The 25,407-nt window shown below is 42.9% G+C and overlaps 1 protein-coding gene across 5 annotated transcripts in view; it reads right to left on the reverse strand.

The window, feature by feature from the left end:
* PALM2AKAP2 (PALM2 and AKAP2 fusion) overlaps positions 1–25,407 on the reverse strand; it is a 478,191-nt gene that overhangs the window by 190,018 nt on the left and 262,766 nt on the right. For 2 of the 5 annotated variants that reach the window (XM_061200117.1, XM_061200119.1), the window contains exons 5-8: positions 23,791–23,905; positions 22,596–22,617; positions 16,810–16,911; positions 5,796–6,491 (exon numbers count right to left, since the gene is read on the reverse strand). In XM_061200117.1, the coding sequence (XP_061056100.1) occupies positions 5,796–6,491; positions 16,810–16,911; positions 22,596–22,617; positions 23,791–23,905 (935 nt within the window). The remainder of the gene's footprint in view (positions 1–5,795; positions 6,492–16,809; positions 16,912–22,595; positions 22,618–23,790; positions 23,906–25,407) is intronic. The other 3 variants (XM_061200118.1, XM_061200120.1, XM_061200121.1) reach the window with 3 other exon arrangements.

Genomic DNA, 25,407 nt, shown 5'->3' on the forward strand with positions numbered 1-25,407 from the left:
CTCAAGCTTCATAATGCATCTAAATTTCATTACAAAAATATTTTTCCTTAAAAAAATACATAAGTGTAAACTATTCCATTTCTATAATCACTCCCTACTCCCATCTATATCACGCCATTCGTCTTACACTAGAATGAATGGGCACACCCCTCAGGTAAGGCTCCATCACACCATTTGAGTCCATCTCTCTCGCTTTTTCAAGCTATGCCAATTGTGCTTAAAAATATGCTCCCAGACCCAGGTAGGGGGGTCCACAAGTTCACCTCCCTTACAGTGGGAAGGACTGCAGGAGGTCACACATTGCATGAAGCCCACCCCAGGAATGTCAGAGTGGGATAGTGCAGGCTCAGAAGGGAACACAAGGAAGTATTTGGTTGGTAAACATGCAGAGGCAATGCCCAAGCTCTGCCTACTTTATTCCACCTGGGCCAGACCTGCAAGGTTCTGCCTCAGGCTCCTGGGATGAAATTCACAGCTCTGAAGAGGGCTGGGTAGGGGTGGGGAAGAGAATGTTGTGTTCATACAGCTTTGGAATACAACCTGTGATTTTGAAAGGATAGAAAAGAACATAAACAGTGATGCTAAGGCAAACTTTCAAATGGCACATCAGAACTCTTTTTTTTTTTTGTCATTCGTTTTGTTAACATCACAAGGCAGATACATTCTGTAAACATATATACCATACAGTACGTTAACCATAAGGGGGGAAAGAAAAAGCCACCCTGTCATTCTTTTCTTTCTGTATTTCTGTTCTTTTACTCCAGAAGGACTGCCTGAAGTCTAGAGGGAATTTTGTGGTTCATAAGATGTACTTTTCTTTTAATAAAAATGCAATGACTTGCAAAAAAATAGCCCCAGGTGACTAGTAAGAGGCAATATGGGGAGAAGATGAACCTGTAGAAACTTAGAAAATAGTCACAAAATATTAAAAAGTCATTAATTTCAGGAAACATTTTGTTTCCCTGCTTAGTAAAAGAGAGCACTGAAAAATTTTTACAAAAGTTAAGGCTGTCCAGATCTTTGATGCAGAAAGTTTGTGGTTCCCCAAAGATATATATTATATTTTCACATTGAAAGCAAGTTTTTTTGTGCTACAGTTCAGACCTTTTTATTTTAGACTGGAGTGGAGAGGGGACGCAGAGGCCTATTTAAGTCATATAAAAATTAAGGGGTAGGGGATGAGGTTGGTCTAAGGATCCCCAGGGAAACTGCCCTTTGAAACTTTCAGGATGTAATCTTTATTCTAGCCTTTTCTACATTCAAATAATAAGTATTTTGGTTTTAAAATGGAGATTTTTTCATGTGGTTTGCTGAAGCTATGAAAATAGAGACACATAACAGCATTGCGCTCCTCATAAGAGATGGATTTTTCTTTTTCCCTAGAAAATGCAGGGAAGTTTTCCTGATTAGACCAGAAGAGGTCTACACAATGAAGGCGAACTGGCAGCAGGAATCCCAGATGCCATCTTGCGCATTACTTGGAGATGCTTTGCGATATATACCATCACTCCGTGTACCTGCTGGGTTGTACTATCCAATAGGACAAAAGATACCTTCTGGCTCCATCTTAATCAGTGGAGCTACATATACCTTGATTAATAAACTGAGGCGCTTCTAAAAGATTGCATATTTACACAGTTTCTGAAACTTATCTTTTAACTATGCTGAGAATTCATGGTTTCAATAACGAATGTACATGTTGCAAAAGTACAACATAAAACTGCTCTCGCCTTGGAATGGTTTTGGTTGTAAACAAAATAACATTGCAGGAGATGAGAATATTCCCACAAGGAATGGGCCGTTTGGTGGGTTAAACTCCACAAGTGGGTCTGGTGACAAACAGAGATGGCTGAGCTTCTAGATTTTAAGTAAGAACAAAAGAAATCCTCCGTGCATATTTTGTCTATGTTCATCTGTGTTTTACATTGACAGGGTTAGTTTCTTAAAAAGGAAGAACTGGTTTAGTGGTTCAGTTTTTGCCTCTATCGCCATATTCCCGCCACCTCTTTTGCTACCCACCGGTTCATTGGCATTAAATAAATGGTGTTTGTCAAGGATGTTCTGTGGTCCCTTGAAATGATGTTCTGCAGGAAGTGAAAAGAAATCAGCTGTTTTCAGACTTGGCCTCAACATTTTGCTCCAGAGATGATATCGTAACTCTAGGAAATTATATAGAGATGATTTCCCCCTTTTATAAAAACTTGCCCCTAACCAAAATAAAAAGCCTCCTTGCATGCAGGAAGAACATTTATCACCAGAAAGTAAAATGGACTAGGTGGGAATCTGAAGCAGATAACACGTCATTAACATTTCAGAAAGAGTCAAATCAAATGAACTCTAGAATCTGAGTTTTCTGAAAGCCTTTGAATAATCTTAGGAAACCATGTTTGGGGTTTACCCAGAAAAGAATTCCCTAGCCCCTCGTCCTCTCTACTGCCTATATTGAGTGATGTTGCTGGACATTGTCAAATCACTTTTAGAGGCAAATAATTTTGCTTATATAAGGAAGATAATATAATTGTGGGTAAATGAGGCACAAGGTAAAAAAAGAAAACCCCTTAATTTTGTCCTACTGCACATCAAACAGAAAAAAAAAAGTCAAGGGTATACAAGTCATCAAGATTTTTCAGGATATATAAGGTTTATCATTTTAACTCTTAAAGGATCTTTAACTCCATGCCATTGAGAATCTGTTTTAAGCAAATGCAATGACCCTCTTTTCCCTCTTTCTCCTCTTTCCATTTAAAGGGTTCTGAGTATATGATTTGAAAAGAAAGTCCAACCAACCATGAGCTCAAAAATGATCATGGTTTTGCAGCTTTATTACTGATTCTCTAATTAGTCTGGTGATGTAAGTCAATACCCTGTTTTTCTGAAGGGCGTGATACCATACATAATAAAGGGTTTACAGAGACAATGCCAGTACCAGCAGGGAAGGCAGAATCTTCACAGTCACAACTCTGTTTATATTTTCACTATGAAGGGTAGTTCCTTTTCTCTGTAGATGGGATTATAGGTCTCATCCCGTAAAAGTACTGGCTGAAGCTGAACCTCCCACTGCAATAGGAAAATGAGGCAAGCTATACAAATACATACGCCATATTCAAACACACCTTCGTTTACTGTGGCCACACATCATTTTAATAAACGTAACACATCTTACTTGAAAAACCATTTAAATGATAAGCTTTACCAGTAAAAGTAGAGAGAGAACTCTAATTCATATAATTTGCTAATCCCTATACTAATTATTGATAAATGAGAGCGCATATTATCATTGGTCTTTTAAATCTCACGTGTGGTTTTGTAGTGAGAGGTAAAAGACCATTTTCTTCATGAGAAACTAACTCACTGATGGAAGTGTAGGTCAGGGAATGATCTGTCCTGAAAGACTCTGGTTCTGTTTATCAAAAGTACGCCCAAGGCTAAATTCTACCATTCCACTCACTCACTGTGCTTTTAAAAACCCAAACTGAATAGTCTTCATCCCCAAATGAGTAAAAAAAGATAAGCTATGGGAAACTTTTAGATTGTTTCTTTCTAAATAAATTATTAAAATCAGAGATTGTCCAAAACATTGAAGCTGCTTTCTTTTTCTCTGTAAATAGGTTTCTCTGGCATGTCTTCTTCTTCTTCTTCTTTTTCTAACCTTTAAATGATGCTAAAATGACCATTTGCTGAGGAGCACGAAGCTGAAAGTTTATAGGCAGCAAAACCAGATATTATTTCTAGATAATAGAACAGTTTTATTCAAAAAAAGCTTCTTTGCTGAACCTGAGATTTAGAGATAATTCCCTCAGCTGTTCAAAACCAAGCCATGGATGGAATCATCTTAGAAAGTAGAACTTAGCTCGTTACTTTTTTCCTTCTTTAGCTTTTTTTGGTTTATATATTGGTGATAAAACGACTTACTTTGTGCTCGTTAAAAATGTAATTATTTGGGAAAGATTAACTTTGAAAATTAAAAAATATTGTTTTTCCCCCTTTTAATTGGAATAAATATAATTTCAAGCTAAAAAATTAAAAATAATAATAGATTTAGCACTAAGATAGCTATTTAGGACAAACTGAGTTGGTTCTGTAATAAAATTCTCTCAAGGTCACCTTACTTTTCCCTCATCTACTTTCCACAGAAGTTAAACTTGATGTAGTACATCTTATCATATGTTTTTTGAAAGTAGGTTCTATGGAACGTAGATAATTTTGTGAATTATCTGCAACAATGCTATGAACATTCGGGCAAAAAACTTAAAAGATATCTCTGTTTTAAAATCAATTCAAATGTTACAGCTTTATTTCATTACTCTATTATTATTTTACTATATTGCTTCCCTTTGGTTTTATTATACCTGTGGCTCTTTGCTTTGGGGGAATGCTAAGAATTTAAAGAATTGTTCATTGTGTTCTAGATAAAAACCATCCTTTGATGTTCTGGAATCTTCAGAAGTTGAAGAAACAATGCTTGAAGAAGCTCAGCTATGTGCCACTCACTCAATCAGTATTTGTGGAACGAATTAAAATACTTAAGGTGAGAAGATAGGTCTTTCTTCATCTTTTAAACATTTTTTACATTTTAGAGTTTAATTCTGTGGGGTGGGTAAACCTACATGGTGATGGTACGCAAAACATTCTCTTTCTCATGGGGACACAAAGAAAAGAGTCCAGATGGAAGGCTCTGGAATCAATGGGGCGGGTGAGATGAAGAGTTAATTCAGGAACAGCACCGTCCACAATGGAGCGGAAGCATCCCAGCAACCACTGTAGGTCAGAAGGACTGTTTTAGAAATACGGTCACTACAGAGAAACTCCTCAAAATGACCCCTTCGTTGAAAACAGATGAACATGATCAGAAAATATCCGTGAAAAAGAAAACAGTATAAAAATTTACACTCTTTTTTTTTTAGAGAATAGAAGCAAGGCTCATGGGTTCGCCTAACTTTGGAGATCACTGCTGATGCTCAAAACAATGCTTGTTTCACGTCCTTAGAAAGTTAAAAATGGTGCTTCTTATATAAAGGGTCCATCAGTTAAGTCATAGAAAGAGAGACAGCTGCTGATGGGCAGGTTATGGAATCAGTCCCTACAATTCAATTATGACAAGCACTGGGTTCTTTTCTTTTACACCAATTTCATTTGTTTTAACAGAAAGCCAGAGATGCACAATACTGTAACCTGGAAGCTTATATAAGGCAGCAAAAAGCATCACCCTAGATTGGACAGACTAAGTAAGGTCTACTTTTGGCTACACTAGCAACCGGCTAGAGCCCATAGCATTTTGCCACATGAGATATAAAAGCAAAGATCCACAGCGAGGGAGGCAAGTGAGAAATCAGTGACGTGGTGATGTGTGACTACGTGATAGGAACACACGACAAAATGAAACCCCCGATGCCCATGGATTCAATTCCAGTCAAGTGAATTAAGGCTACTAGATCACTGGCTGCTAGGAAGAGTCCATTCCAATCGAGCAGTAAGGAACCGATTCCCTCTTGAAGACACAAGGAAAGGTTTAGAGGAAAAGCAAGTTCTTGGAAAGAGTGAAGCACACACATGCATGTTGTCTCTGAGCTGAGGAAACTGGAGAAAAAAAAACAAAAGGGAAAAAAATAAGAGGGATCAAAGCAATCCAACTGCAAGGCAAGGCAGGTGTTTGCTTCCAGTTCACAGTATCGCAGTTAGTGGTACAGGGAGGTCTACGTAAGTGGTGGAGAGCACAAAGGCTGCCCAGAAGAAAAGGGAAGAAAGAAGTGGTCACATGACAACACAGCATTGACAGCGCTTTTTCTTTTGGGTACCTGGGGCTGGCTCTGTGGCCAGGCTCTCTTCCTTCCCTTCGGGGGATGAGGGCTCTGTGGTGTCTGAGACGGGTCTCCCGGACACCAGCTCAGCTGCGTTCCCATCAATAGTGGACACATCTGTCACCGTCTTCTCCCTCAATGACTTCTCATCGTCTTCATCAATGAGGACCAACTCAGCCTTGATGGTTTCATCATAGCCTAGCACCTTCTTCGTCTCTTCTTCATCCTCGATATTTTGGTAGCCCATGAAAATCATGGTGACTGGCTGATCCAAGTTTGCCTCCGGCCCTTCAGTGCTGGGGGCTGGAGCCTGCTGCCCTGGGTTCCCGGAAGTATGATCTTTCCTAGACTTATGGACCATTTCTAACTTGGCTTCTTTGCAGAGCATATGTTCCTTAGGGTGGCTGAGGTTCCCATCTGCAACCACAGTCCTTTCTGACACGTGCCCTCCTCTTAAGCTTGATTGTCCAGCCTTCTGAATAAGCTCTTCTACATCCTTTGAGCTTAATTTGTGCACTCCGTTTTCTACTATGGTGCCTCCTGAGTGCACCTCATACACTACTTTGGTACCATCATCAAAGACTTTGACTCCTCTCTGATGGACACCCTCTGGGCCAATGGTGGATGTAGAGAGAATCTTGGTCTCTCCTGTTTGTTTGTCTTTCTCCACATTAATTTCCATGGCGTACACAGCTTGAATGAAAACAAGAGAAAGGAAGTGCATGTTACAACAAAAAAAGCCAGTGAATGGTTAATTGCCAAACAGACAAAAAAAAAGGTGCTGTGCCCTTTCTAGTCTAACTGCCAAGCATCTTGAGTGTTAGAGTGAGTGCAATGTGGACAGAGGTGGTTATATATGTGTTTTAACACAGCAGCTAAATGCACTGGGAAGACACATGTACAGAGTTACCAATATCTCAATGGCACTCACACTTCCCAGGAAGATGAGCTAAAATAAGGCCACGAGCGACTGTTGAGATCCAGTGTGACACATTACAGGGAGGCTGACAACATGCAAGTTTACCTTGATCGTGAGCATACCTTAGGCTTATAGACAATTTTAAAGCCCTTAGTTAAGATGTAACCTAGTTCTAAAATCTTAAATCTCTTTTAAAAATTCTTTTACAGAGTATTCTACTGGTTTTTAGACATTTCCCTTTTCTGTAATGAAGATTACACAAAGGGTTTTGCAGGTGGCACATGGCCATCCTTTACTGTACTGTAAAAGAGGATATTTATAAAAATTGAAAGCTATGAAAGGAGTCAGATTATATGCTCTGTAAGCTTCAGTCACTTTGTTAGGTTTCTAAGATACGAACTAGAAAAAGAACAGACCAGAGGTGGCGTCAACCCACGACACTGGAATTTGAGGACTATCCTCACAGAAAGCCTCTTTCTTCCCCCATGCACGCATTGCCAAGCCCTCGAGATTCTGCCCCATACTTCCTTCCCATCTGCCGCCTTCTTTCTGTGCTACTGCCACCACTCAATCTGAGACACTACTTCCTCTTCCCTAGATATCACAAGAGCTTCTTACCTGGTCTTCCCAGGTCCAATCTTGGCCTCTCCAACTCATCTCAAATCCTGCTGCTGGTCTGAGCTTCCTAAGAACCAGCTCTTTCCTGTCCTGTAGACTTACATTGACACTCCATACTTTCAAATCTATTACCTCAGAGACTCCCTGTGAGGCACACGGCCTGGATGGGAGGAAACTGGGCCTCAGACCCACTGAGCCAACTGTCCCCAGACACCCTTGCCCTGAATGACCCACAGATACATCAAACTCTGCAGCTGCAAAACTGAATGCATCTTCTCTCAAAACTCCCCCGTAGTCTTGGTGTGAAGTAACACCAGCTCCACTACCTAGTCTTTCAAGCGAGAAGCCTCAGAATCATACCTGATTTTTCCTTTTCTTCCTAATTACCCAGAGTCAAACAACTGCTGAGACTAATTCTATTTCAGATCCATCCCCATGCATCTCCTCACCACTACCTCTATCACTACTGCCTTAGACCAGGCCCTCTTCGGCACAATTACCTGTGTCTGATTTTTAACTGCTACTTCTGTCTTTTCATCGCCAGTGGGCCAAAGGCAGCTGAGGCCCCGTTTTGCATGGCCAGAGGAGCAAAGAATGGTCTTTACATTAAAAAAAAAAAAAAAAAAAAAAAAAGGAAGGAAGGAAAGAACTTAAGAAAGAGAAAAGGAAAGAAAGAATTTAAGAAAGAGAAAAGGAAATAAAAAGATATGCAACAGAGACAATACGTGGTCCACAAAGTCTAAAATATTTATGATCTGGCCCTTTACAGAAAAAGTCAGCCGACCCCTGCTAGCCTAGGCTCCACCCTGCCCACAGAGCTACCTTACTTACAAACCCTCCGTTGGCTCCTGTGTCTGTAGAGGGTAAACACCAAACTCCTTAGCTTGGCATGTGATTACCTTTGGCATTTATCTGCAATCTTCCTTTCTTGTCTTGTCTTGTGGCCCCTCTCATCCCACATCCACTCAGGCCATAACAAAGTTCTCACTATTCCCAGGACATCCCCCCATGACTCCTCATCCCTGTCGCCTGCTGTCCCTCTGCCTAGACTGCCTTTTGTCCCTCCTCCACTGGCAGACCCTAGAGTCCTATGTCACACCTCTGCTCATCATGGCCGTTGAGTCCCTACCTCTTTCTGAAGAACTACAAGTGCCCCAACTGTGTTAAAAAGATCCAAACTATCTTTCCAATCACACATTTCATTGCTTCCTTTCCCTCTAGAGAGACCAAAAAACACCATCTCACACCTAACATTTCCTGCTTTTAAGATTCCCTTCTCTTGAAAAGTCCTTCTTTTGAGTTTCTTTATATCCAAATATGACTCATCCATCGATGCCCAGGTCAACAGCGCCCTCTTCCATGAGCTTTCTTTGATCATCCCATCTCTAAGTCATCCCTCTCTTCTCAAGATTCTCTGAACACTTCCTCTAAACCTGTCTGAAGGCACTTAACACTTTCCACGCAGTAATATAATTATCTGTGGGAATGTTTTATTAGCTCCATAGATTCTTAGGATCCTTGAAGGCTAGTTTTTTGCCTGACATCCTTCTATGATTCCCCCTCCCTCCCAACACCTACCTTAGAACCTTTTGCAGAAAAGGTACCTGCTATACATACTTGTGAAACAGTTGCTACTAACTGAAAAGTCTAATTTGTTGTTTTAATCTAGTCACAAATACTTTATATGACACCAATGAAAAGGTACACACAGTGATTAATGTTTGTACTGGTTAAAAAAAATAGCAACGGTATTATTCCATCTGCTTGTGTAATAAGATACAATCTGATCACGGTTAACACTTAACTAAAAAGATTTTGAAGCAAAATCTAATGCTCGATTTTTCATTGTGTCTGTTTTGAAAGTTTCACTTGCTCAGCACAAAGATCTTGAGTTTCCTTAAGTGACACAATGGGAGGCCAACCAATATTTGTCATAGAGGTACATGAGATCACACAATGACGGTGATATCAAGAGAGATATCTGTTTCTGTTATTTCCTGATTTTCCACAAAATGTGTTATCAAAGAAATAGAATAGGTATTTAAAATTTTGCATGGGCTCCAAAAGCCTGTTCTTTAAATATTACATTTATAGTAAAAAGCACAATTTTGGGTTAAAATCTTATGTCCTATCACTATTAACACATTCATGGGACATATTTATAAATAAGAAAGGTAATAATGATTGTCAGTTATAGATACAACACCGCAAACATCCAGTAATATATGAACCAAATGATACAATGAGCTGCAATCAATACAGAGTATGGAATAAAATATTTCTATTTTTATATCCATATCTGATAGGATACAAATTATGAACATAGGAATCTTTAGGGATGTCCCTCTCTCTCTCTGCCCACCAATGAGAAGGCTGTCATTTTGGGTCCAATTTTCCCTTTTCTGCCATCCTAATCCCCAACCTCATCTGGTCCTTGCCTGTTCCTAGAATCAGAGACTGGACTGAAAGGAGGGATGACGAGGAGAAGGTCTTTGCTAGAACGGTTAAGTAGATCCATACAATAAAGAGTTGAGAAAGAAGGAGTTGAATGGAAGAGACAGTGAAAGCTGTGTGGGAGAAGGATAGGGAAGGAACATTCTGTGGCCGTGGATGATGCTTTGGAGAATTATATGTGGAGGGAAGTAAAGGGAACGTAAGTGCTTCTGGGTGGAGATATGAATTGGATCCCTTTTAATATCCTTCAGGAAAAATAGGTAAAGAACAGAGTTTCTTTTTAGTGGGTTTTCTTTTTTTTGTCTGTGATTTTAAGCTGTATTTTTTTAAGTGTGACATGGCTCTGGAACTGAACCACAAGTGACATGGATTCATTAGGGTTACAGATTAATATTTATATTTATATGTTATACACTGTTCTTTCAATATTTCTAGAATATGAGAGCAGAACACTTTAAGGCATTTTTATAATAAAAGAAACCTAGATATGTTATGCCATAAAAGACAACATTCGTATCTATTTTTTTTCCCCAGATAAGATGTTGGGCTTCAAAGGAACCACAGATTTTTAGCAGGTTTCTTCAGGTTTGGTCTCACATACCCTGTCTGCCTTCACTCTCTTCTCTAGTAAGGGGGAGCCAGGCAAACACTTCGAGAAGCTCTGGTTTACACAAAGGCAATATTTTTGTTTGTTTGTTTCCAGATTTATTGAGGTATTGTTGACATATAACATATGTAAGTTTAAGATGTACAATGTGATGATTCAATATACATATATACTGCAAAATGATTACCAAAATAAGGTTAGTTAACCCCTTCACCCCCTCACATAACTGCCATTTTTAGGGCTGATAACTTTAAAGTTCTACTCTCTGAAGGCAATACTTAGACTTTATGGATACATATATGAGAATGTTATTAGACATTCAGAAAACCACACAGGAAGTGTGAACATTTATCTTAAATGTGTTGTTTATGAATAAGTATTTCTATTTTGCTCCAGTTCTCAGCCAATAATATCCCAAATGTGAACGAGGGTAGATATGAACCAGTAGGAAAATAAGACTTACATTTTAAAGTCAACATTTTGTTTATGAGGCATGCACACAATTTTTAAAACTCTGCTTTTTACTCCTGCCAAGTAGCGTATACCAAAGACCTCTCCTCTCCCTTGCATCATGCCCTCATCTCTAACCACAAAGAACACTCTCGAATCTGCCCTTTTCTTTCCACAAGGCTCCCCATGCCACAGGTACACAGTGATGAGGATCGTAAGGGCTTGTTATCCAAGCTCATCTTATTGAAAAAAAATGAGGAGGGTGGTACTGCTCAGGGGAGGAAACTTTCTGGGGAGCCCTTGAAAGAGATTTTGAAAGAGCCCCATGAACAAAAAGAAAAGTATTTGAGGAAGGACCAGGAGATAGAGAAAAAAGAAAGAAGACAGTCCAATGGACATTGCAATGATGGGATGACTGAAATCTGGAAGTACGTCTTTATAAAATGATATATTTAATTATTGATTTCCAAATATTATACACTGATGACAATGAGGTTGGAGGACACACAACATGTTTGCTCTTCCTTCCAATAATCGGGTGAGAGAGCAGAGTAGTATCTCCATTTTGTTAATGAAGAATAAGAACCAAAGTGGCCAGTTTCTGCAAAGGGATACAAATGGATGACTGCATTGGTGCTGTGACTCTGAGCTCTGTTTGGTTTTCTTGGTTCTTCTCCCCCACAGCTCTCTCACCAATAGAAGGGCCACCTTGAAGAAGCAGAGACACACTAACAGGGATCGATAATCCCAGTTTCTAGGTTCTGAAAAGACCCAGGTATGGGCAAGAGTGGGAGGCCCCCAGGGAAGATACCTGCGCACCGCAGGGCTCAGAGAGAGGGTCTGAGGAGCAGAGAATGGTTGATTCCGGGTCAAACCTACCGCCCTAGCTCTTCACACTCTCTTGTTCCCTGTCACCTTCAGCCTGGGCAAACAGAGAGCAGCTGTAAGGGCTCTAAGGAGCCCAGGGAAGAAGAAACAACAGCACCTGACACAAGTAAGGAGAGGGGGGCACCAACTGGCATGATTCCATTTCAGGATCGAGACAAGAGCACACAAGACAGGACTCTGCGCTCCGTAAGGACAGAACCATTCAATCACTGTTAAATTTGTCAACCCAGGCTGCTCCCAGCTCACTTCCTTTGACTCACTGTGACCAGTGGGCAGAAGAATAAGGCTGAGGGTCCACGTGTAAAGTATAAAAAGTCATGCCCCGCTGTCATCAGTCAGTAAGATGGGAGGTGTCGGGGAAGGGAGAAAGATAGTAAGTCTGAATTCCTATTCAAGTCACATCCTAATTTGGGGCCTCATTTTTCCCATTTGTACAATGAAGGGTATCCAGCTTTTTTTTTTTTTAATTGAAGTATAGTTGATTTACAATGTTGTGTTAGTTTCGGGTAAACAGCAAAGTCATTCAGTTATACAAATACACATATATACATATATACACATATATATGTGTGTATGTGTGTGTATATATATATATGTGTGTGTGTGTATATATATGTATATATAAATATATATATATATATATATATATATATATATATATATATATATATGGTATCCAGCTTTGATATTCCATGGTGCCATGAACAGCCTGTGTGGCTTGTGAGTCAGTGATGTGTCAAGTACTAGACGAGGGTGATAGACAGCCAGACCAGGACCACCACCCAGCAGTGAGATCACCCCAATATAATGATCGTCAAGTAGCTGGCATTATACATGGAATGTGGAAGAGAAACAATACATATGCTTGGCTTATTGAATGAACATACATATGTACAGTCTTACCCATCTGAGTATATGATTATACATATACATTTACGTTCACTCCTTCTCTTGAGGTTGGAGATATAAAATTGGCATTGTGATGTCAATAACAATGAAAATGAGGACATTCATTCAGAGTGGATCCTCCCTCTCATCCCAGAGGGCAATCTCTAACTTCAAAAACCAGTAATCAAACATTTCTTCGAATCAACTGTTTTCCCAAGACAGTGTGGTTTCAACAAAAATAAGTCAGCAAGGGCATGATGCTGAAGGACAACAAAGGCCAAAGCCAATTCTCATATCGATTTTGCTTCAGTCTTTTTGGTCAAGAAGGGCAGTTTTCAGCCTGAAAAGTGCCAGAAAGAAATTGCTAAGAGGTCATTGAAACCCAGATGAGTAGAGAAGACTGGAAAATGATAAAGCACCCAGGGATACAAATGCTGTCAGTGCTTTCGGCCCTGGGCCCCAGTTCCCGTATCAATGAATTTGTCTCAAGGATTTTATATACCAGGAAAGGCGCTGGAGGCAGTGACTCAAAGTTCTTATTTTCAAAAATGAGAAGGAAGGAATTCCATAAACTACATAGAAACAGCTTGACATCATGGCTGGCTGAATTCTAGAGTTAATTTTCAAAGAGCAGAAGCTAGGCACATTAATCTCATTTTCTTTTTTCTTCAAGGTCTCTAGGCAGATTAGGCAAATGCCAGAGATACAGCATATCTGGATCATCAGAAAGTCCCTATGTCCTTAAGTTGTCAAGACAGAAACACGTGCCTTGAATATCAGGACAATTGCCAGAACCTGTCACTGGTTGAAGGGCCATGCCCCATAGGTGCCGAGTGAGGATTCCCAAGGGCCAGGAGATCCCTAACGGTGAGCTGCAGGCCTCTGACTCTGGTTCCAACTGTTCAACGTCTTTATCAGGGAAATGATGATAAATAATGCAAGTGTGCTTTTCAGATCTGAGATGATAATAAACTGAGAGGAAAAGTTAGTGTCTTCGGAGCCACAATCACAAGCCGTAAAAACCCGGACAACAGAGAAGACAGTTTTCTCCTTTCAAAACGGTTAAACCCTTTATTCAAATGAAATCTGATGCAGAAATACAATATGGAAACACAAGCGCCGGGGAGCTGCTGTGCTTGAAATGGGAGAGAACACAAGGGACCTGACTGCCAAGTCCCCTCACCTCAACCCCTCCCCACCTTCCGGAGGCTCCTCAGTGACCCCAGGCCCCCCGACACTCCCGAGGGACACTTTAACAAGAAGAAATTTACTAGTCATATGAAATCTACCAAGGGCCGACAGGTGCATAGCTCCTCCTTACTTTTGCCTCTCGAGATTAGAAATAAAGGATTTTGTGGGTTCTTCTGCACGTGATAAGGCGAAGCGTTATGTGTGCAGCTGTGGGGAACAGACCGCTCGTTGCCACTGAAATGACTCTGGAGTGATGAGTCCACTGGACAAAGGAAAGGAGGCCCAGTAGTGGCACATGTCACGTACCTCTGAGGCTTTACCTTAGAGCCTGAAGCTGGAAGGCTGTGATGGCAACCAAGTGAGTCACACGGTCTGTGGCATCAAGCCCCGCTCTGTGGGGTGACCGGCTCAGCCCAGAGTGCGCGCGCTCGGCAGCTCTGAGCCTCGTACTTCAGAGACAAAGCGGGGAGCGTTCAGAGGGGAGGGACAGGCATGGCAGAGGATGTCAAAGCAACCTCATCACCTCAGGACCAGCTGAAGAGACCGGGGCTGTGGGTATTAAGGGGATGGAAAGTGAGGACCTGGGAAAGACAGGACGTGACCGCCATTTTCAACTACCTACAGGGAAATCAGAACTTAGGTTTGTTCTGAGGGGCTCCAGAGGGCAGGATAAGGACCAATGGGTAGAAGATGAAAGCAGCAGACTAATGAGAGTTCCATCAGAGGAAGAACTTCCCAATTGTCAGAACCAATTATAGACAGAATGGGCCACCTGGAGGGAGACCCAGTCTCATGGTGGGTGACTGTGGGTTTTGAGGGCCTCTTGGCAGGGTTTCTATCCCCCGGATTCCATGTTTGAATGAGGGATTGGAATAGATGCTTCCTGAATCTGCAAAGCAATGATTCTAAATAAATTCCCATTTATACAGAATCTAAAACCTCCCAAACTCCAAACAATCAGATATTTGTCATAATACTGAGTAATGACCGGTGACATTTATTAAAATGGCCCTAAGATTGCGCAAATTTCCAAAAGGACGTTCCTAAAGCAAGATGGATTATATCTAGGAGAAAGAATTCCATTAATGGTGAGTGCCATTAATTTGCATGCCATTCATGCTCTGAGTAGTCACTGTTAGCCATAAGTGACAATTAATCTGGGTGCTCTACTTCAAAAACAGCCTGGACAAAGCAGTTAACCACATCAAAGGCAATTCCTTTCAAGACTCTGCGTCTGTGTATTTCCACAATAGATACATTTATGCAAATTAGTTCTTACCTACTAAACAGAAGTACATGTAAGCTTATGTGTTAGAAGATTTTGAGCACATAATACTTTTTTTAAAATGCCTTTGCTATTTGGATCTTTATGTTTTTACAGTATCTTTGAAGATGAAGGATGCTAGCTTGTAATAGTATGTGTATTCTTATGCACACGGCACTGCAATCCCAGCAACAGAACACTCTCGAACTTTACATTGCTTGTCTACGAATCCTTTCCATATCTCTTAAAAATTAGTCCCCACACGCTGCCCCTACCCCCCCTCCATGAGCCGATCCATTAGGTGGGTCATATTGCATGTCCCGTGAGGTGCAGAAACATGTGGAAAGGGGCTGCAAAGCTGTTTACGCACAGCTATTGGGAACTACCAACACTCTAATAACAAGCAGGGAGGTATGTGACTTTTGAAGAGTTATTATCCCCAGTTGATCTCAGACGTGCATTTTGGAGCATTTAAAAGAATCCACAGCTTAAGTCACTGCCAATGGTTCCTTTGTAGCATGACTGTAGGCTGCAAGTTCTGGCTTATCCTTTAACTATCCGGGGATCCGTTGACCTGGCCTGGGTTTGACCAGACACAATTTACAGTCCTCCCCGCCCCCCCTCCCCCCAACTCTAGAACCCTGTGAGTCTGTATGTAAAAGTAACATGATGCTAAGATGTTTACATAGACACTCGGTAGATACTGAAATTTAGCCAGTGCGCATGACAATTATGTCAATACTTACTTGCCCTTTTATTTTACTTTTATATTAAAATAAGGAGGGACTATTTGCTTCATAAAATATTCAGGTTGGCCTGTATAAAGGATTTCCTCTGACTTAACGGTCCATGATTATTCTGTCTTATAAAAGGTGTCCTTAGGTGACTTATTTTAAACATAAATTTACCTAGATTATGTAAAGCATAATCTGATGTTCAGATTCAAGTTCACCTACATTGTCACGAACTGTACAACCTTGGCAGTTCATTTTTCCATTCCACCCCGGCCCTCAGTGCAATTCTGTGAAGAGCAAAAATATCGGTATAGAGATTTATTGTTCACGGCCGTCCAGTTCTGATTTCTGAGGCACGTTCGCATTGAACAGAGGAAAGCAGAGCTCTCTATAGGCTTTACACTCACAAGTGTATTATTTTCTAAAATCCACAACTGTGAGAAACATTAGCAAGAAACATATATTCTTTAAATTGCTCCTTTTATTTCCCAAATATACCACAGTAGTTAAGAAATAACTCCAGAAATGGGAAGACTTGAGAATATATATGTTCACAACATACAAACAGCTCGATTCCCAAAGGATTCCAGCAACATACTCATACACTTTGAAAATACTTTCCCTCCAGCTTCCCGGCATAGCTCATTTGATCTTGTACTATTCCAATATGGAAAATAAAAATCCCTGGAGGCAGAGTGCAAATGAACTTTAAGAATGAGGACAGCTATAAAGACCACAAACACAAGACAGACTCTTTTGAAGTGGAAGAAAATGGTTTCTGATTTTCTCAATACTCCCTCCCCTTTGGTCCTCAGACACCCAGCAGGGCCCAGTGCCTGCCCGGTGTGGCCACTGTAAATTCTACATCTGAAGCTGTGCTGAGGACAGGGTCCCCCCTATGTAAGGATATCTGGGCATCACTCGTTATTAAAGCTCAGAGAAACGCAAGCCCCATGGTCAGTCCTGGCATCAAAACCAAATAGCTCCCCAGGACTTACCAGCTGCTCTGCTGGTTCCGTCCTGCCCAGGTGACGGTTGTGCTGTTCGTGAACAGAGGATTGGCAGGTCGGGGAGCTGGGAGGAAATGTAATTTACTGCATCTGGTAGCAGAGAACAGGGAATACAATTAGGCACAGTGTTGGGAGGCCCAATGGGTTCACTGCCGAGACAGCAGCTTGTCTGCCCTACATAATGGACCACAGAGGCGGCCACTGCAACAGAGGATCAGGGTAAACAAAGACCAGCATTTGCCCAGTGACTGATATTCAGTAGAGTAGCTGAGGTAGGAGAGATCCTGGCCAGAGAGCTCAAGCCCCAGGACAGCTCTATGTATTAAAAGATTCACCAGAAAGCTCTAGATTCTAAGAGTACAATGAGTTCAGGGGGCAAAAAAAAAAAAAAAGAGAGATGGACTAGTGAGAGCCATTATAAATTTGGTGGAATTGGCCAAATGTGGGACCTCAAACTAGAAACGTGCCTTAAGCAGAACTGGAAAATAAATTTGGGGCTCTTTCCTTAAACTGGAAATATAGCTTTATGTGCCTGATTCATGCAGAAGACTAATTTTGTAGGCATTTAAAAAAAAAGTCCAGAATTTATCCCACAATTTCAGTACTTCTGGCTGGTGTTTCAGCTAGAAAATCCTGAGATTCCAAATAACAGCACCCAGTGAACTCACCATGAGCTCAGTTGCAAGAAATGAGGCCGTGCAACAGAGGGAGACCAGCTCTGCTTGGGAAAATACCTTGAAAGCCCATTTAGGGAGATGGAGGGCACAGAAGTCAACAGGCGTGCTGAAGTATTAGGGGAGAGGCGGAAACCACTGATGTGAAACAAGGAGAAGAATCTGTATATCCCCCAGAGAGAAGTGGGAAAGCGAAGCAACATTCTAGAAAGCTGGGCTCTAGGTGATGTGATTCCTTCCTTGTGTCATGGCCACATCCCAAAATCCTGGAATGTCAATCACTTGTCAATGATCACATTTACCTGCTTACCACATACTTCCACTGAATGGCCCATAGTCACCTCACACTCAACATGTCCAAAATGGAACTCTCACCTTTGCTCATCTGCTGCTTCGCCTGTACAACGTACCTCAGCTCATTGGCACCATAATTCACCCAGGATCCTGGGTGGTGTCCTTAACTCCCCCTCCCAGTGGCCAGTTAGTCCCTAGCCTCTACCCACTTCCCACATCCGTCCCGTCCTGTGTATCCCCATCGATACCGCCTTAGTTCTGGCAGGTTTCTTTTTTAAATTTCATGCAGCAGAGGACTGCAAACAGACACCAGATTAGGATTAGTTCAGTTATATGCCGACTAGACCACTGCTGACTCACGTGTGTCTGAATAACCCAGAATATACTGACATTGGACCATCATGTTCTTAGGGCAAAGAACACACTCTGTGGGAGTGGATGGGGTGGAGTCTCTCTAAGAGAATGGGTTTGTCTATATCAACCCTTTGGGGAGACGGAACAGGAAGTCAGGAGTCAGCAGGCAGGCAGGCCCTGGGTTGGAGTGAGGCTCTGGTTACTGTCTCTCCCTGGGGCCTCATGTGTGCTGGAGTTGGGCCCTGGGTCGGGCAGACATGGTTGAAGGTCCTTCACTGCAAGGAAGGAAGATGGGCCTTTGAGATGATGGTGGGCTGGGAGATGGCCATGAAGCAGCCTGTAGGGACCCTCTGAAAGGGGCCTGGACTGGAGCCAGAGCCTCTGAGTGTGGCTACATGTCCAAAGTTGCCCATTATTCTCCATGTTGAGCTGCCCTGCCAGTATTCCTCAAGTTAGGTTGCAGCCTCTGCTCTCACTCTGGGGAGCTGTGGGAAGGGTCTGGGCCACAAGGTAGCACAAGGCAGGACCAGAGAGAGCAGCAGCTGGGGGTAAGTGGGGCTTGAGGGGGTAGAGGGAGATTGCTAACAGTGGCCCATGGGAAGGGGGGAGCAGCAATGTGGGGTTAGAGAGACAGTTTAGGGGACAAGAGATGACCAGAGCAGATGTGCAGAACTTCTGAGCTTCCCTGAGGATTTCCAGAAATCCGTGGAATGGCAACCACAGTAAATCTGACTTCCTGCATTCAAATGAGATGGAGACTCAAGCCATTAAGACCAGGCAAGACTCTGTGGACTGGTCACACGTGTCTGGTACATTCTATGCTACGTATAGAATTTCCAGGACATCTCTGCATACTGAAAGTTTTAGCAGCTAGAAATAAAAGCCACTCACAGGTGGGGAATTCCGCATGTGATTCCTATTGCTTACGTTTCAGGCTCCCCCAGAGGCTGCTCCCTGCCAGATGTGAGTGGGTGATGGAGTTACCTTTGCCCAGTGGTCACTGGCTACAGGCTTGAGGACAGCAGCTCTTGCGGGGCTGGGGAGCCATGGCTTCTGCTAAGAGATAAGGGGGTGGCGAGGAGTGGGGCACGAGGAAAAGGACAGGGTAGCCCCTCAATATATCATTAAGTAAAAACCCTAAGGTTCTGCAGCACGGAGGGTGTCTGATAGACCAACACAAGGAATAAGAAACAGGGCCTCCAAAGCTTCCACAGGGAGATTCCTCCATGTGGCCTCAGTCAGTAAACTGCCCTCTTCCTGCCAAAGTCAGGGTGGTCTATCATGCTTCTTCCCACCAGCTGAGAAGGCACAGAACAGTCACTTACAGAGCAGAGATGTAACATGAGTGCTTCTCATCAGTTCTGGCACTGCTAAAATCTTTATGAAGAACATAAATAGCCAAAGCTAGAGAAACAAAATTGATGAAAACTCTCCTGAAATCGTGACTTCTGGGCAACTGAAGACACACTGAGCTGTCCCAACAATTGGTATGAAGGTGTTTTTTTGTTTTTTGGGTTTTTTTTTACCACACCCTGTGGCATGCGGGATCTTAGTTCCCCAACCAGGGACCGAATCCGTGCCCCCTGCAAAGGAATTGCAGAGTCTTAATCACTGGACTGCCAGGGAAGTCCCTGGTATGAGGGTTTTGATGTGGGAAAGGTCCCAGGCCACCCCAGACTGGGATGGGATGGAAATCTACAAAGGTCAGTCTCAAAACAGCAAGGATGAGATGGGCCCAGGCCAGACATTTTCCTTTGCCAGTTCTGGCCAAGGGTTTCACACCAGCTCCTCGGTGGGTAAAGAACAGAGGTAGCTCTAGGTACATACCACATGCAATTTATACTTACACAAAACACTGTGCCTATTTAGGGCAGTAAAAACAACCCACCCAATCGATGAGGACTCTGCCATATAACAAGTGTGTATGTGGGGTGGGGAGGAAGTGAGGGGGGATCAGAATGTATGTTGCCAAGAAATTCGACTCCAGACTGGAATACATTGCTCTTGATTGCCAAGGCTACCATGTAGTCAAAAACCATTAGTGATCCAGCAGTCCAGTACCTTTGTTTTCTCTGAAAAGCATAGGGAGACATGCACAGGGTACCTGAAGAGCGGTCATTACACATGCACATGCTAGCAGCCGACTCCTTGGCAACTCATTAAACTGGAGACGCTTCTGCTGATTATCTGCAGCATCTTGTACAGTTACATAATTTCAGTTGGGCCTGGATTCTGTAATCATCGTGTTTCAGAAGTTGGGTATTTGTCCTAAGCATCATTATTCTACAATCATTTTTTTGTTAGGTCTTAGTAACAACAATTGGTTGATTCTAAGAGGGTCTTGGCACTTTGAAATCAAAGAAAGAGAAAAGAATCAGACATCCCAAAGTCCCTGAACTGGATGTGCTTCATGATGAGTTTTTACCCTCAGACCACAGAGTGGCCTATAAACACTGACTGCAGTCTTGGAAGGACGTGCTCCCTCCTTCAAACTTTTCTTTGCCAGTAGATGTGGTGTAATGGAAAGGTCTCCCCAGACTTAGTTATAACCAGACATGGTAGGAATCATCATCCAGGGTGACAAGGCCATGGAAACTTTTCCCTGGCCACCTCTTGGGATCCCTGAGAATTTTGCATCCTTTTAAAAGCCTGAGCTCACCCATCCTGTCAAAAAGTGATGAAGGATGGAATCATGAAGGTGATTTTTCTCTGTAGGTTCCCTTCTCAGTCACAATCGTGTTTCTTACCATCTTTATGAACTACTTAGGTAAACAGACGAAAATAGTGGGAAGTACATAGTACAGGAGGAAATGAGAGAAGTTCAGGGTGAAAACAAAAAAGAGAGCAGTGAGAGTTTATAACATGGCTTCATGGATGCTTGTTAACAAGTCATAGACTACATGGGTCTCCATGGCCTGCACAGCTTTCCCTGGGACATGACATGCAGGCTCTATCCTTTCCCTAAGTAGAGAGAGAAGTCTAGGAAAGGCCCTGGTTTGAGAGAAAAAGAAGTGAAAGCATAAAAAGTTGGTGTGCACGCTTCCGATATGTGGGTATCTGTGGGTCAGTGTCTGACACTGTGTTACTGATGATCACGTACACGGCCTCTGGGCAGCCCTAGCACGAGGGAAGCCCGCTATCCTTCCCATGCTGCCACCCTCAACTCTCCAAAATAGGCAAGGCCACCTCTTCAGTCCATGCTCCACCCCCAAAGCACAGAACAAATGTCCTGATTTGGCCACACCCTAGAAAAGGTTCTAGAACTATCGAAAGTCCTCCTCCTGGAGTCCCTGCTTGCTCGACCCTGACTTGCCTCTGAGCACATGCGCTGGACACATGAATTTAATTTAATACCTTCCCAAAGATCACCCAAGGAGCCAAAATCCAGATCCCCTGCCTTTTACTTGCTGGAGGGTGGCAGGGAGCACCCAGACAAACCAGTTTTTTTGTTTGTTTTCTTTTTTGCTGAAGTTAGAATTATCGTTATTGCAAGGATCTTTGCTAATCCAGAAAAATGCATTATCCATCTCTGCATTTTAAAATCTTTAACCATATATTTCCAAAAGACATTGGGAAAACACTGATGTCAACACTTATTCTGGCTTTTGATCATCTTCCTAGTTTAGAGGTTGACCTCATAAGTATCAGGTGAGCAGATGGTATCTGATCTTCCAACAAGTCCCGGCATTTTAAGACAGGTCTAGCTGAGGGCCAGAGTGAAAGAGGGAATCAAGTGGTTTTCATGAGTTTGTAGCTGACGTTAGAGGAGCAAGGTGAAGGCTGAGAAGCACACAATCCCAAGTTCATCACATGGCCCCAGTGAAGGAGAGCGGAGGGGAGGGGAGGGGAGAGGAGAGCAGAGGAAGGCCCACTCCTGCCACGATGGAGGTCAGGAAGCCGGGGCCCTGCTCCCACCCTTCACGTGCTCCTGGCCAACCATGCCCCACAGGGAGGGAGGTTCTGCCCAGCCCTGTTTCCCTGGAAGGCTGGAGAAACTGCAGTTTTCTGATTCAAAGTAAAACCAGAGGCCTTAGGAAGGTTTCCTAAACATCAGATGATGGGCTCCTGCCATATACTGTAACCTGGAGACCTAACCACCAGCACCAGTGGCCTCATCCTACCAGGGAACTGGTCCTGAGGCTGGCACTCTTGGCTGAGCATATTTCAAGAGAGATCAAAGCAGTGAACCTTGGGGACCAAATGGGAAGGAGAAGAGCCAGGCCAATTGTGTAAGCCTAGAAAGAGTTGGTCAAGAAGCAGTCCTTGAAGAGGAGAGGCAGAGGAGACTGGGGGCGTGGCCCTCCTGAGCACCCGCAAACAGCACTCCCCTTCTTTCTGACGCCCTTAAAAACCAACACATCGCGTCTCCTGGTGAGCCTGTGTTAATGAAACCCACTAAGCTGATGGATGAAAATATTCAGGTACAGATGGGGAGAGAGCGCTTACACTTACCTCCATCCGTAATGGAGAAGCTCTGTGGAAACAAAAGCAGGGCAGAACGTCACTACACACGTGGGGAGATGACCCCTCACTCATTTAACCCATCTTTCTCCCCCAGAACTTGACTGTGGTGGGCAAACCCCATGCTTTCTTTCCTTCTGGGAAATTTGTTTGGGATCCTGAAATTTAAGGGAAAGATTTACCCTCCCCACCTTATACTGAATTTCTCCTACAAGAGATATATTTCAATTATTCAGCAAATACCCTTGGTTGTGTTGGAGAAGTGATATCAGAAAATCCCATCTTAAAATGAATGTGATTAGATTGCTTTCCTATCAACTGTTGGGCACCTGAGGAAACACGTGTTATAAAACGGAGGGAGGGTCCTGAGTTATTCGGAGCCTGCTGGCTTCATGGATTCTCCCTTTGCTACACAGCACCATCTATTTTCACAGACAGGCATACCTCATTTTATTGGGCCTCAATATTGCATTTTTTTACAAATTGAAGGTTTTTGACAACCCCCAGTTAAGCAGATCTGTCAGCACCATTGTTCCAACAGCATTATTTTTAATTAAGGCATGCACATTTTTTTTTTACACATAATGCTATTGCATACTTAATAGACTATAGTATAGTATAAACATAATTTTTATATGCACTGGGAAACCAAAAAATTCATGAGACTCACTTTATTGCAATATTTGATTAATTTCAGCGGTCTGGAACCAAACCTGCAATACCTCCAAGGCATGCCTGTATGGTAAAATTTCATGTTTCACTGACGCTTTGTTTTTGGAGTTCACGCCCATTTGATATGGTTTTGTCTTTGGCCTTTTCATAAAGGAAAGACTTAAAGCCACAGGGAGTCTGTTTAATCTGCTTCATAAGAATTGGTTTTAGAATTCTAGAGTCTAATGGGAGATGACTTTTCAGGCATGAGGCATAGAAAGGGTTTGGACCGTAGGGAGATGGGGTTAATTTCATGACTCTTCTCTGTGCTTCTGGTGGGCCAGGTGGACCCACCCCTGAAGACAGGCCCCCCTCAGCTTCAGAGATGGCACTGGTCCTCACGCATCTCCCCCTCAGAGTGTGTGGCTTAGTCTTCTCATCAATGCCAACTGGCCTTTTCTCCAATTGGCACCATTCTGCTAGTGCTTACTTCCTCAGGGATATAACTGAGAGAAATCACATTTGTTTTCTTCACCTTCTGAAAGTCCTTGAAGGATTTTTCTGTCTCCTTTAGTTTCTCTAGGATGATTTGCTCTTTGGCAGATATCTGGGACTCTTCACTTTCCAGTGCTTGTATTTCCTGTTCCAGCCTGGAAAACACACAAACAGAGGACAGGTTACTCTACTTTCCTGCCACCCCTGGACCAGAGAGCAGCTTCTTCCTGCTGGGTGACTTCCCGGCAGTCTGCATTTTACATGATGCTGTGGTACCCGGCCAAGGCTTTACCTCACAAAGCATCCTGTGTTTCCAGCTTTGCCACTGAGCAGACACTGATCAAAGGAAACCAACCCAGAGGTGCTGCCACCAGGTCACTGCCGCCACTTTGCAGTTTGCTTTGGGGCCTCCCCTTCTCTTCACGTGTACATTCTTAACTCAGAGGTAGATGGTTTTACACAACATAGGACACACTCTCTGCCGGAGAGCAGCTTCATATTCTCCTATCTCAGAATAACAGCTCTTCTGTCAGCTTGGCCAAGGGTGAAGAGCCAGTCTTGCTTAAAGGGAATATGTTGCCGAGAAATGGCTGATGGCCAGCACGCTTGGGAACCTGCTGTCACCTTCCTCAGTGGCCTAACCTCTACTACCAAGAAGACAGGAGATGGAAGGGACTGATACGACTGCCCCCACTCTTCTGAAACCTTCCTTAGTTTTTACAACCCACTTATCTATTTCCTGGAAAGGAAATTTCAGCACAGCCAGGAGACTCTGGGAATATTCCAGAACAGCAGCTACAGTGATGATTTGGGGGAAGTCTTGGCAGCTCTATTCTTTCACTGAAATGATAGCAATAACCATTTAACTTTTCTTGAGCACTAAACCTGTGCCAAGAGCTGAGCTAAGAATTCATGTAGATTATTGTATTTAACCTTCCCAATGACCCTATGACCCTATGAGTCGGGAATTCTCATTTTACAGATGAAATCATGAAGGCTTGGCCTGGTTAAGGAAATAGTTTACTGGTGCAGAGCCTTGAGGCTAGGGTTCAAGCCAGGAAGTGTAACTCTAGACCCTGCTCCTAACCGTTGTGCTAAACTCTAGCCACATGGGCTCTACAGTACTTCACATATGCCCTGCCTTGTTACACATTGAGTGTGCTGGTATACTAGGGTGGCGCTGGAATGCACCAATGCCTTTGGGGGTTATGAAGGGATGGATGGTCCCCTGCCTACAGGACTCCAGATTATTATGCTTCCAAATCGTTTGGTCTGAATTTATTCGTTCATTCATTCAATTCTGCTTTTGGTCTCCTTCCCTCTGTCGGGCTGGAAGCTTTTCTGCAGAGTCTATGCCTGCCTCCCCCTCCTCCTCTTCCATCTTCTAATCTGCTGTTGGGAACTGGCTAGTGTGATCTTCTGAGGGGTAAGAAACACCAAGATATAGGCATGGAATTTTTGCACTGTATCCCTCAGAGGCCTTTTCTGTTTCCTTACTAGGCATCAGAAAAATGACCTCTGGATGGATAAGACTTCGCAGCAATTACTTTGGGTTATGAAGACAAACACTATGTGTAATGGTATCCCCTCCAAATGAACACAGCTTCAGATATACTGATCATTTCCCTCACAGTAAAAGTGGTAGTCCTTATGATGA

The sequence above is a fragment of the Eubalaena glacialis genome, chromosome 9 (genome assembly GCF_028564815.1).
Source record: "Eubalaena glacialis isolate mEubGla1 chromosome 9, mEubGla1.1.hap2.+ XY, whole genome shotgun sequence".
NCBI lineage: Eukaryota > Metazoa > Chordata > Mammalia > Artiodactyla > Balaenidae > Eubalaena > Eubalaena glacialis.